Raw genomic sequence first — 14,687 nt, 5'->3', positions numbered from 1 at the left:
GGCCACCGGATACAATAACAACACTACCATTTATTGGTCATGTTCTCTATGCCCAGACTCTTTAAATACATGGGCTTATTTAATCCTCATGCCAACATTATCACCACTGTACAGATAACTACGTGATAGCAGCATTTAAGCAGAAGCAGAAGCTGGGAGTGAGAGAAAAGCATTCACAGGCTAACACCAGGGCACCTAACATGTATCAGAGTTTCAACACGTTTTTAGGTATCAGCAAGGACAGAATGCTAGCTACACGATATTCCCTAAATCACCGTGGCTTCTTATTATTTGGCAATGAGGAGAGGAAAGGTGAAGAGATATGTTCCAGTTACTACCAAATTTATTCCTCATTGAGCAGAACCTGCAGGAACTCAAAGGAAAGCCAAATAAAAGTGAGGAAAAAGAAAAAAAACACATCTTCATTGAAACAGTGCTGTTGTATTCTTAGCATCAATGCTGCTGCTAATTACGAGGGCTCAATTTCTTACGGGTTACAAAGAATTGTGTGTGTAAATGAAGAGGTCTCATTAGTGCCACTCATTCCATTATTTTAAAAGAATAGTGTGCTATGAATTATATATAATAAACACGCAAAAAGGAACCTAAGGATCATGATCCTACTTAAATAAGGGATTTCCTTTACGATTACAAAAAAAGTTTCTACGAATTTCAGCTGCTTTAGATAATGTACAGTTTTATTGAAGACACTATTGCCTACTAATTTCATGTGAGGACAAACAAATGATCCATATTGTGATGAGCTGATTTCAATTTATTCACTGACATCATATATCATTGTTAGTTGCCTTGCTATTCAGAAAGTCGCCCACAATAAAGCAGCTGTTGAGGCCCCCAGGGAAAATATGGCACAATTTGTCAAATGGCGGCTATTAAGTGCTGATTGTCTGGCAAGGGTTCTGTGTGCACATCAGCTGACAAAGAGTCCATGTGGGAAACAGCAGTGCTTACTAGCTAAGAGAGAAAATTAGAAATTACCCAAGTGTTTGAAAATATGGTATCCTCTGTTGCTAAATAATGCATTAAAATAAAACTGATTTGATGAATAGGGAGCCCCTTAAAATCTCTATAAAATTACTAGAGGCTGGGTGCGTGAAATTCATGCACTCGAGGGGAGGGGGTGTTCCTCAGTGTGGCCTGCGCCCTCTCAAAGTCCGGGAGCCCTTTATATCATGTACATTTAACCTGCAGGCTATATTAAAATTAGAATTTGGCTCCACAAAGCATCTCTCTTCCACAGAATTCCTTGAGGTATCACTCCTGCACAGAATCCGCCTAACCTCATGGCTTCTGTAGTGTTTTTTTAAGAAGAGGGAAATCCAGGAGCAGTCTGATGGCTCCAAGCATAACAGGCAATTTTCTAGAAACTAGACACTGGATAGGATTTGCATGAGCTGGAAGTCCTGAGAGTTGTATTTCAAATAATATATAATATAGTGAGCTACATTACTGCTCAGCGTTAGAATATCATGGTCAAGGGTGGAAGGGTCAGGGTCAGAATTACACAAGCTGCTACAATGCAGGCCAAACCGGGGCAAATATGACGCTGTACTACATATCTATTGGCAAAGAAAACTGTCAATAGGGAACCTTGATTCACAAAGCAGTAAGAGGTGCAGAGTGGACCAGAGCCCAGGTTTCTGAATTGAGTGAATGAAGGATCAGGCTGAGGTCCCTTGGAGCAAGTACCATGGAGAGCTCCATGGACAACTATGGTCATTGCTCCTGTTATCTTCCTGGTCAGCTCTATTGCAGATGGGTCTACTTCTGAGTGTGAGGATGAAGGGCTATTAAATCCCTCTCTATATTGAAAGTCCCTTAAGGTGATATCTTATGTCATATTCACCACCTACAAAATATTACTCAATGGGCACTTAATACATGTAAGTTTAATAAATATTAAAGTCATCCCAATGTCACTGCTTTTCTTAAGTTCTCCTAGGACCAATGTCAGATTCATCAAGAATTTTTTGAATTTTTCTAGAGGCATTTTGCTAATCATGTTCATACATTATCTCCTAAAATCCTATTATATCCAACGATTATTTTATAGCATCATAAAGAAACTGAGTCTCAAAGAAATGATTACTTGCCTAGGTCTTCACAGCATGTTAAATTGCAACTATTTCAAGTCCAATGCTCTTTCTTTAATACCTAAGGCTGTGCACAGCATTTTAGGATAGCATAATCTCTGGGTTGATTTGGCATAGAAGATAATAATACCCTCCAACTATTCATTTACCATTCTACATTTCTAAATACACTTTCATTTTAGAGGGGTCAGGTAAGTGGAGTTTTGTCAAACTACTCTTTGAAAAAAGAAAGTCCTGCCCAGCTGGTATGGCTCAGTGGTTGAGCATCAACCTATGAACCAGGAGGTCATGGTTCGATTCCTGGTCAGGGCACATGCCCAGGTTGCGGACTCAATCCCCAGTGTGGGACATGCAGGAGGCAGCTGGTCAATGATTCTCTCTCATCATTGATGTTTCTCTCTCTCTTTCTCCCTCTCCCTCTCCCTCTCTGAAATCAATAAAAATATATTTTTTTAAAAAGAAAAAAGAAATTCCTAATTTTTGTCATTTCCCAATTTCTGGGGTGTAAATGCTACCATCATGGCTGATTTAAAGCTCCCAACATGATGTCACTGAACACAGATATGGGAAGAGAACGTGCATGATTGACTCTCCATGAGCCATTATGGGCCAGCTTCAGCATGTTATTAGGTCACGATAATAGTTCTGGCCAATGTGATAGAAAGGGTGTGAAGGGTGTCTATCACTCACAGATGTCTGTCTCATCTCAGAAGTAACACATATTTCTTTTCTTTTTTTGAAATTCAATGTACATTCTCTCGTTTGTTCCCCCATTAAAGTAAGTGAAGAAGCTTCCTGTTAATTATGGTGGTGCCTCCATCACCTTGGGTGACTGTGTGAAGTAGAAGGTCATGTCAACCCCCCCAGGACCTGGACCATTGGAGAGAATTAACTTTCTTGTATTGAGCCAGTGAGAACTCCTCCTAGTACTAAATGTGAAGTCTGCCCTTTTATAAACTGAATTAAAATGTAACTAATAGAGCTGGCTTTCATGCCTCCTAAAGAATTTCAATGTTTCATAAAATAATCAACAAGTCCAAACGTTTTGAAAAACTGTGTGTATCTGCATTAATAGAAAGTATAGATAAAATTTACACATATTAAAAAAGAATAATTCAATTAATTTTATTATTCATGTGTCCAAAACCCATTTAAGTACTTTCTCAACATCTAATTTAATCATGACAATATTAAGTAGGCATCCCCTCCCCCTTTTCCTTAGACTTAGGGAGGTTAGGGCATTTCTCCAAGGTCAAAAAGATATTAAGTAGTAGATCTTGAATTGCAATAGATGCCAAGCTCTTTTCAAAGTATTTGTTCTTAAATGACAGGCCATTCTTTACAAATTAAAGAATATTATGGTTTCAATCAGATATTTAATGAGAACTTACTGGACACTGCGCCAAACACAAAGACATAATAATGCCAGCTAGGTTTAAATACTATAATTTTATTAGGCATTGTATGTTCAGAAAAATGTGATATAAGGAGATAAATGTACCCAAAGCATAGAATAAACTATTTCAATATATGTAACACACATACTCATTTATATACACACACGTGTACAGATATCCTTATATAAAAAAGGAAACATTCCATTTGGTTGACACTCTGATATTGGCAGACCAAAACAATTGGGAAATTTTCCAGGAAAAAAAATCTACGAAACATTCCATTGACCCAAAACATTGAATTAATGCTTCACCTAATCCCTTTAAATACCACACCTGGGGTAGTCTTCAGGTTTATTCAAAAGAGTCACCAGGTGAGAATAACTGGAAGCCAGCATAATATTCTTCTTGTGTGGGCCTTTGTAGACTGGAGGCTTATTTAATTATGATTCCTGAACAAGCTTATGCCACTTGAGTATGGCATAAAATATCCTTATCCTTAGAAAATGCATTGGTAGGTTCTGGCAACCAACAGAGCTATCTAAAACCAAAATATTTCTACTAGTCTCCAAATCTCAATATAATCATGTGGTTGGGTACACTCCCTTCTCTCCTTGGGCGATTATCTCAGGACAGTTTATCCAAATATACTTAATGGAAAGATACCCCAGGGGGTGTGTTAAGTTACATGATCACACTGATAATCCTAGACTAATAGAAACAGTTTGTACCACCTAAATCCGATGGGTGCTGACAACTACTTAATATCTTTGCTGGGAGTTCCCCTTAAAGACCAGAACACAAAATCTGGCCCAAGAGTTCCGTGGTTATGTTCAAATACTCTATATATAGATATAACTCCCTGAATGGAAAATTTATACTGCTTCTCAGAAATAAGATCCAGGATTTGTAGCTTCCCCACAAATGAGAATTCAGGGACAGAAAACAGCCTTCTCTTTTATTTGTAATAAAACTTCAGTTACCTCTTTTTAACATGTTTTTACCTGCCTCAGAGGCAACTGAAAATATCTGAGTCTTTTAAATGGACCATACAGATAAGCTGACTCATTGTTTCTCTTTAGTAAAAGTGTCCCAAAAAACTACAGGAAAGTAATTACCAGGGTTCCAGAAGGAAACCACGGGAGGAAAAAGAACACCACTCTCATAGCGTTTTAAATCATGGAAAAGTTAAAGTGTTTTGTGCCAGTACATCAACTATAGGCTAACTAAATCAACCCTTTGGCCTGCTTCCTTAGATATCGTCAGAATGAATATATTACTTTTTATTCATGAGTACTTATATAGTTCTTTCCCAGGCATTGTGACATGCACTAGTATACATAATAGTGACAAATTCTGGCCTGCAGTAAAACAGGAAGAGAAAATCTATACAGAAATAATTATGAAATACGGGTGTAAATAATCCAAAAGGGAGGTGCAGAAAGATTGCAGGAGAAGGCAGAGGGAAAGAGAGCATTTTAGACAGAAAAAGTCAGACGAGACTTGCTGACAGTGTTGCCATTTAAGCTTTAGGGGTTTCTTTGGAAGGAAAGGAATTCCAGGAAAAGAAACAGTAATGTGGTAGGAGAGAGGATAAAAGTATATTTTATGCCCGGCCGGCGTGGCTCAGTGGTTGAGCATTGACCTACAAACCAGGATCATGGTTCCACTACTGGTCAGGGCACATGCCCAGGTTGTGGGCTCAGTCCCCAGTGTGGGGTGTGCAGGAGGCAGCCGATCAATGATTCCCTCTCATCACTGATGTTTCTCTCTCTCTCTCTCTCTCTCTCTCTCTCTCTCTCTCTCTCCATTCCTCTCTGAAATCAATTAAAAAACATATATATATATATATTTTTTGTTTGTTTGTTTGATTTTAAGTACATTTTATTTGCTAGAGTACGAAGGAAAGTGATTGAAAAGAACTAGAAAGACTGATTGAGGCTCCATTGGCTGGTCCTTGACTACCACGCTAAGATCAAATAATAGATTGTTCTCCATATTTGGGATAAAAACTGATATGTGAAGCACTCAAAAGCCATTATTAATTCTACCGATAGAGCAGGCATCTTACAGATAGCAGAGTGCATGGGGGATAGCACCAGGGATATACAGTGCTATCTAATCTCAGGCATGTTTCTTCTTGAGAAAGCACACATGTAAAACATTATCATTCATTCACCATCCAAAAGGGAGATCCAAAGTCAGCACCAATATTTATGTCAGTCGGTTCAGCTCAATTCCCTTCGCATGATTAAACCGATACCTTATTTTGGTATTTCACATTGGAGCAAATATGTTCATTATCTTGAAGTCGCCCTGTAACACTTATCCTTTGTTTAGTTACGACTAATTGTACTCTAGAAATGGTGTAACATCAGAACCAGAGGTGAGGACTAGACATAAATTTAAGATAATATAATAATAAATACTGTCTTCTTATTGTTTTCTTAATTATAGGAAACTGTGCTTAGAGACTTGTCTAAACAGAGTTCCCATCGCCTCATCACCTTATCCTCTCCCTCCTCACTCACAGACTAATCCTCAGTGCTTTTCTGTTCTAATTATCAATTAAAATGTGCTTAGTTCCCATTAGGTATCAGGAACATTGCCAAGAGCAAGCACTCACCGAATGTTTATTGAATGGATGACAATGAGTAGGTGTGGCAGTCACAAGATAAAACAGACATGCCTTATCCCTCTTCTGGGCAAGAACTGTACTAGAGGAAATACCACTGGTAGCAATCCAAATCACCTTGAAAATGAGTTCAAATACTCACAATAAGTTGCTAATCGTCAATACCTTAATGTTCTATTCAGAAAGCAACACTGAATTGCCTTAATAGACTAGCTAGCTCAGGACACGGCTGGCTTAGATTGTGCTTACAATGATTAAAAAAGAAATGAGACTCAGAATTTATACTCCTTCCTACTGGGATCACAGAAAGACACACTCAACACGAGTGATATTTTGTGCAAGTTGGTCAAAATAACTATCACATCAAATTTGCCAAAATATAGCAGCAAAACACTTCATTGTTGCTAACCTAATGCACTTAATAATTACTATATGCAAGGAACTGGGTAAATACAATGGGAAAATGGGGCCATTTTCGGTCTATTTAGTAAGAAATTCCCAGAGTTTATTATTTCATATTGCCTTCTTACCTACACCCTTATTCCATCTTATCCACCCCCCCCCCCCAAAAAAAAATCAATATTATGTTTCTACTTTTCCTACAAAAGCTCAGAGTTCTGAGAATAAAGAACGGATATTCTAGGATTTGGAGTTACAATAAAAATTTCAAGTATTCTTAAAAAAGAAAAGGAAAACAAAAACTGAAGTGCAAAACGGGCACTTCCAATGTGCAGAGTGTAACACCCCCCACACTTTCACAGCAGCTCTCTAATTTACAGCATGAGCCCAGGAATCCCACGGCTTATGTAGGGAAGCCAAGACAGCAAAGGAGAAAATGCTGCAAGGGGCATCCTCATTCGAGTTGTCCCAGAAGGACTCTGGAACAAGTCGTTTATTTGGGAGGTGCAAAGGATGCTGACAGGAAGAGGGGAAGTGATCCCGGGAGGAATGCAGACCACTAAGGGTGTGCTGTTCATCCTGCTCCCACGTGGACAACTGGAGCTTATCCCTGTGGGGCTCACAGCTTTCCTGAGGGGTTTAATTCCCCAGCAGAACAGCCTTCTCTTGTTCTGGAAAAAAACCTTGCAGACACAGAAATGCAGACATTGGAGCTGGAAGTAGGCCAGGGCACACAGAAAAGGCTGAGAAATATGTTACTCAGAACATCTACCACAGAGGGTCACACACACCATTTGCAGACCTGGATCCCAGGTTTATGGTATCCCGATAGCCTGAATGTCGGCTGTGTGTTCTTTCCTCCAGATTGCCAAAGTACAATGTTTTCTTAGAGCGAATATACACTACTTAAAGGTAATTCTAGGAAACAAGTACCATGTTGTGGTAAACAATGGATGGAGACCCGTCAAATAACAATAGCTAACAGTACTTGAATGCTTGCTTTGTAACAGGAACTATGCTAAGCATTCTATTTCTGTCATCTTAATTTCATTCTCGCACAATTTAATAAGATAAAGGACTAATCCTGACACCCCCACATCACACAGGAGGAATGCCAGGCACAGGGAAGCTACGGTCCCAAAGCAATACAGCTTTTTAGAGGCACTGAGATTCCAACCCAGGCTTCCACACCAGAGCCTATGCCCCTTAACCATTATTCTCTACAGTCTCCTTCTCTAGTTGCTTTAGAGGCAGGAGGTAGATAACACAATCAATCTACAGATTTGATGACAGGAAAACTAACTGAGAATTTTAAGTGTATTTGGAGTGGCACTGATGTCTTCATGGTCATCAACACTTAACACTAACAAATTCATTTGACCAAGAGACCAACAAATGCACTATGTAGATTGCTTCTTAGTAAAAGCACTGTCCATGATTGCAAGAGAAGATATAAGTAAACTATTGTGCACACTTTAGAGAACATGCCGACATCAAAATAAAGTAATAAATAGACTTTGTCAAATAACAGTACCTTCACTGTCCACAATCCAGCCTCTGGCTCTTTCACATTCACCACCTTGGCAGAGTTATGGATATTCAATAGCTCATTCAGGCCAAATCCCTTTTTGATCAGCTTCCCTGAAAGGCAGACATAAAGTTAACAAGCATAGTCTTTCTTTCAGCTAGGTATATTAGCTGTATACATTTCCACTATAAATTACCTAATGGACATTTGTTTCTATAGCTCAAAACACTATTTTAGTTATATACAAAAAGAACTTAATTTTAGGGTTGCTGGGCACTGGAACGGAAGTAACTGATTCTCATTTGCTATGCTGATTTGATCTTAAAATGAGAATAACAATTGGCAGACTATAGCCATGTTTCCAAAGTCATCTTAGATAACGGTTATTATGGCTACTGAAAATTATGTGCAGTCGAGAGGGACACTTATATTTAATAGATGACAAAACAGCAAACCAGCATAAATGTCTTTTTGGAGATCACTCAAGGCATATCGCACGAAGTGTAAAACCCTAACTGGTTCCACAAAGCACAGGAGGAGGCTTTTATTGTCAGAGGAACAATTAAAGGAGTGTAATGAAGTAGGGTAATACCACTCCTATTGATTTGAGACTTATCGGAAGCAACTTATAGTTGGATTTGAGAGAGAGAAAAAAAGCAAATTTGGAGTTAAATCATAGTTTAGTTATTCACTTCACTCTTGGCTCTCCTATGGACTACTCCTGCAGTTACATGAACAAATCAAATACTAGTATATGGATCCTATGTTTGTATCAAAAGCTTTATAATAATTAATCACTTTTTAAGTATCAGTGCCAATGTCAATGACTTTAAAAGTAGCAGAAACATAATGCACTGAGTAGAGGTACTTTGAAGTACCCAGGTAGTGATCATTCCTGGGTGGCATGGATGTATGACAGTGGAATGCTACATCGCCAGACAAATCAATGTATAAGGCCAAAACCTGTAGAAAAAGGTTTTGCTTGCTTTATAAATTTCAATTTGATTGCTAGTGTGAATGTGGCCTTTGAGGACAATTTCTTATGCTGCTTTCTTTAAGGTATTAGTTACTTTCGAAGACTCAAATTAAATAAAGTAGGAAAGCTGGTTACTCCCTTCACATTTATAAATAGTCACAAATAGATGAGAGAGAGAGAGAGAGAGAGAGAGAGAGAGAGAGAGAGAGAGAGAGAGAGAATGTGTCATAGTCCAGTAGGTGTGGCTTAGCAGTTGACCTTTACCCAGGAACCGAGAGGTCACAGGTTCAATTCCCAGTGAGGACATATGCCTGAGTTACTTGGTCAATTTCCAGTAGGGATCATGCAGGAGGCAGCTGATCTATGATGTTTCTCTCTCATCGATGTTTCTATCTCTCTATCCCTCTCCCTTCCTCTATCTCTAAAAATCATTTTTTTAAAAAGAATGTATCATATACTAAAGCCAAATGGAAATAAAAATGTTTTGCAAATATCAATAAGTAAAAAATATTTCTAAGTGAAAATATTAGGAAAAATAAGGTTTCTGTCTTTACTAGATTACTTGAAAAATGCAAGACTTATAGTAATATTTGACCAGAAATAGAATCAAGCCAAATCTTGGGGTTTTAACATATAGAAGCAAAGTAAATTAACACTTTAATAAAAATATAAATTTATTTTTTAACAACTGTCATCTGAAAATTTTAACTTTATCAAGAAAATAATCAGTAAAAAATTAGACAGTTGTTTTAAGAGTTTTTTCAGGTGATTCATTTAAAAATAACAAAATACTGAAATATTTCTTCATAGATTACAAAAACATAATTTTAGGTTCAACTTATATATTTCTGGGGGGTAGTTTAGTACAATTAAGTTACTAACTCTGATCTGTTTACATTATTAGAAGTTTTAGCTTTTAAAATCACATGTTAATTCAATACTATGACTTAAAAAACGGGTTTATTTTTACACATCTTCCCTAGTCATTTTTTCATTTATTTATACGTTAGCATTAAGTTAACACACATAAGTGTGCAAAGAGTCTTTCAACTTTCACAGCTTTTGTATTTTATTATATGATGCTGGTATTTCTCACCTAAAGGATTGCGAATTTCAATCACTGGAGAAGGGCCACTCAGGGACACAGTCACCTCTTTGAGGCTGGGATCAAAAGGGATTTTCCATGTGTTCACAGCCTGTTCCAGATGATCTGTAGATAAGAGGTGGACTTTGGAGGCCTGCACTGCTTCCTCTACCCATTTTAGCACCTATCAGAGAAAAAGAGATGTGTGAGTGACATCAGAAACATTAAAATTTCATGCCACGGTGACTTCCAGGTGCAGAAGTTGGCTTTGGTTAATCACATGACTCAGGCACTTCCTTCACGGGTGTGAGGTCTATTTCCATGGCAGCGAAGACAAACCTTTTCCTACATCCAGTTATTGTAGTAGATTCAGAGTAAAATACTAGTTTAGCTCACGGTCAAATTTCAAGTTTTCTGTCTTGGAATAATATATTCAAAACAAGAGGATAGCGCCGAAACCGGTAAAATTTCATGCCACGGTGACTTCCAGGTGCAGAAGTTGGCTTTGGTTAATCACATGACTCAGGCACTTCCTTCACGGGTGTGAAGTCTATTTCCATGACAGCGAAGACAAACCTTTTCCTACATCCAGTTATTGTAGTAGATTCAGAGTAAAATACTAGCTTAGCGCACGGTCAAATTTCAAGTTTTCTGTCTTGGAATAATATATTCAAAACAAGAGGATAGTGTCTAAAACCAGTTAAGTGAAGCATGCAGAGATAGTACAGTCTGTTTTATATTTCTCAAAAGATCTCTTTTCTCTCCATTCTTTCTTTCTAGATTTCTTTCAAAATCCAATTTATTAAAAAAAAGCAAATTATCAAATCCAATTTCAATCTATTAGATATATAAATTATTGTAACATTGCATATTGTAATTATACATTATATATTGTGACATATATTGTAGTATATTATTCAAACACAATGGCAAGGCCAGCAAAATATGCATTTTTATAATAAATATATTTCTCAAAAGATCTCTTTTCTCTCCATTCTTTCTTTCTAGATTTCTTTCAAAATCCAATTTATAAAAAAAAAGCAAATTATCACATCCAATTTCAATCTATTAGGTATATAAATTATTGTAACATTGTATATTGTAATTATACATTATATATTGTGACATATATTGTAGTATATTATTCAAACACAATGGCAAGGCCAGCAAAATATGCATTTTTATAATAAATACCAAAGATAATAGAAAAAGTAACCATTGTATTCTTAAAAAATAGAAAAATACTTCAGGTTAGAGCCAATTTAAGTAGTGTATTCTTGAAAAATGGTCTTTTGGAAAATGTTAAGGAATTGGGTTCTAAAAGGGAATTTAATGCCTCACTGTGAACAAGAAAACTTTCAGTTCACAGATGTGTCTGCAGCAAATACAATTCCCTATTCAACAAAAACTGCATGCCTGAACAGGTGCTGGTTAGCCAAACTTACTACAATTAATTCTAAATCATGTGAATCTTTAATCTACCTTAGATCATTCTCTGGTTCATATATCCTTCAAGACAATATATTGTGAACAATTTTCCTTAGAATTATGCATAAAACACTGAACAGAGCTGAATATTAAGCTACAGTCAAAATCTCTACACTAATAAAGGAGAAACATGCAAATTGGTGTCACTCCGCTACGCCCACCAGCCAATCAGATGAGTATGCAAATTAACCCAACAAAGATGGCGGTTAATTTGCATACACAGGTGCGGAGCTAAGACTGAAGGCTCTGGCCACACTGAAGACTGAAGACTGAAGAGGCTTGGCTTCTCCGCTGCGACCGGACCAAAGGCCTGGGTCCCCGGTGCCGAAGGAAAACCGGTGCAGCAGCCAGGGGAAGGTAGGCCTATTGCACGAATCTCTTCGTGCAACGGGCCTCTAGTCTATATATATAAAATGCTAATATGCAAAGTGTCCCCTTGGGAGTTCGATCGGGAGACCAAGAGTTCAATCGCTAGCTATAACGTGTGCTGACCACCAGGGGGTGGCGCAGAACATGGCGCTGAGGGAGTGAGGGAAGGAGGAGGCAGGGAGGCAAGGAGGCGGGGACCTGATTGGCCCTGATCGCCAGCCAGGCCTAGGGACCTTACCTGTGCATGAATTTTGTGCACCAGGCCTCTAGTTCAAAATAAACAAAACCTTTTTTTTTTTTCAATAGCGGTAGTCACAGATCAATCAATCAAACAACAAATACTGCAATCGCTTCACTCTCTATAAAAGTATCCCTTTTTCTGTCCTCAAGGATGAGGAAAGTGACTAAGATATATTCTCATATAACTAACAATGGGAGGCAATTCTGTTCATTCATAAATCAAATGTTTATTGCTCAAGGCACTCTTTTGGTACTAAGTATTGATGAGCATAATTTTAATCAGTATTTACTAACAACTGAGAACTAGTAGCGTTTACTAAATTTTTTGCACATATTACACATTATTTTTAATAAATCTTCCTGCCTTTCCTCCAGGACCAAGAACCATTATCTCCTTCATCTGTTTATACTCAAACCAAGTGGCATGCTTTACCCCTGGTAAAGGTGGGACATATACAAGTACTAAAGTCCATGAAGGTGGTCACAATGATGATAACAATGATGTCTTCGTAAATAAAAGAATGGTATGGGAATTCATGAAACAGGGATCCCTTGTTGAAATAACATATGTTCATTGTCCAGCACAGTACTTGCCAAGCAGAAGATAGTCAAATGTTTTCTTCCCTTTCCAACTATATTCCCTCCTTGTCCCTTAATTGAATATCTCAATTCAATTGAAAGGCAAAATGAAAAAAATTATTCATGAAAGTCAGATAAGATTTCTGTAAATGAAAAAGAGAGGCAAAGTCATTTTAGGTAGAAGTGAAGTGGGGGCCTGAAAAAATACACAGAAACAGAAGTACTTCAAATGTGTTGGGAACGTGACTGAATGTTAAGTGTTCAGAAAAGGGGGGGGGAGAAGAAGATGAGGTTGAAAGCTTATGTCAGGGACAGACTAGGTATGGTTACAAAGCAGGCCATGGCATTTGGATTTTATTCCAAAGACCCAGTGAAAAATCATGGAAGGGCTTAAGCAGAGGACTAATACTAGTACAATGAAAGTGGTATTTTACAACGAAAACTTGTAGAGGTATCATAGATGAATTGAACAGAAAAAAAAACCCACACATCTATGCATTACAGTTAATTATCCCATAAATCAAAAGATGTATTTCCTCAAGTTTTAATGCAATATAGCACCTGGAATTGTACATGAAATAAAACATATATCAACATAATTGTCTAAAGAAGCTGAGGCCATATTTTTGAAAAATGTAATTCTGAGTGATATGTCATGTTTAAACTAAAATGTATGGCTCATTCTGCTCATCAAATATGTACCTATGGCTACAGAAATCAGACTGATTGTAACTAATAATGGACCACAAATAGGACATGTATATTAATAACCAGACTGTTGACATTTTTATATCTTAAACATACAACATGGCTGCCTAACTCAAGGACATGGGAAGGACTGACTTGTCTGAGAAAGCATTTGGTAAATTTGATTGACAGTAATTTTGAGGGTAATGTCTGATGTGGAGACTAAAGAGAACAAAGGACAAGAGAAACCAAAGAAATGGACAGAATATTTGTTTTAAGGGCAAGACACACAATGTGGCCATAAATAATTCTCAACTGACATTTTTATATCTTAAACATACAACATGGCTGCCTAACTCAAGGACATGGGAAGGACTGACTTGTCTGAGAAAGCATTTGGTAAATTTGATTGACAGTAATTTTGAGGGTAATGTCTGATGTGGAGACTAAAGAGAACAAAGGACAAGAGAAACCAAAGAAATGGACAGAATATTTGTTTTAAGGGCAAGACACACAATGTGGCCATAAATAATTCTCAACTGAAAAGGAGGAAAATAATTAGAAAACAAGAATTGTATAGTATCTCAGCTTTAACAATGACATGCAACAGTGTTAAGCAGAAATGGAAGCGAAACCAATGTTTGCACACCCTTTTTTAAAAGTATAATACATCTCAAATATATCTTTCCTTCAAACTCAAGGGAGAGAAGGTATGATACATCATCACTGGAAGTCTATCCTACTGTCTACCAGCTGTGCAGGGAAATCACTAAGTCTAGGCATTCTTATGAAAATGGAAGACTTTCTAATGTAGTTGCATTTTCATAAGGCAAGTGTGTTCAAGTGGTACGGAATATAAGCAGGCTTCGATTTGCTCTTAATACTGTTTCCAATTCATCACCATTTACGAGGGTTTCACAAAGGGATTACCATGTATCATAATATTACTAGTTGGGAACTATACAGAACAGACTTCTGTCAGGAGTCTCAAATCACTTTTTTATCCACTTAAGAAAAAATCAAATTGAAAACAGTTGTAACCCATTTTATTAGACAATACAGATCTTGCCAACATCTGAAGAAAACAAGATCACTGAAAACTACAGGATCACCGTTAAGTGAGGTTCCCGGCCTCTCGTGTTGCCATATATAAAGAGAAAAAAATCTTAAATTGTCTAGCCACGAGAAATGTTC

General features: G+C 37.4%; 1 protein-coding gene across 2 annotated transcripts in view; it reads right to left on the bottom strand.

The window, feature by feature from the left end:
- The window catches only part of HMCN1 (hemicentin 1), a 374,104-nt gene that overhangs the window by 219,133 nt on the left and 140,284 nt on the right, over positions 1-14,687 (bottom strand). For both annotated transcript variants that reach the window (XM_023754745.1, XM_006089863.3), the window contains exons 5-6: positions 10,143-10,314; positions 8,077-8,183 (exon numbers count right to left, since the gene is read on the bottom strand). In XM_023754745.1, the coding sequence (XP_023610513.1) occupies positions 8,077-8,183; positions 10,143-10,314 (279 nt within the window). The remainder of the gene's footprint in view (positions 1-8,076; positions 8,184-10,142; positions 10,315-14,687) is intronic.

The sequence above is a fragment of the Myotis lucifugus genome, unplaced genomic scaffold (assembly GCF_000147115.1).
Source record: "Myotis lucifugus unplaced genomic scaffold, Myoluc2.0 scaffold_65, whole genome shotgun sequence".
Classification (NCBI taxonomy): Eukaryota; Metazoa; Chordata; class Mammalia; order Chiroptera; family Vespertilionidae; genus Myotis; species Myotis lucifugus.
This window is presented reverse-complemented; position numbering and strand designations above follow the sequence as displayed.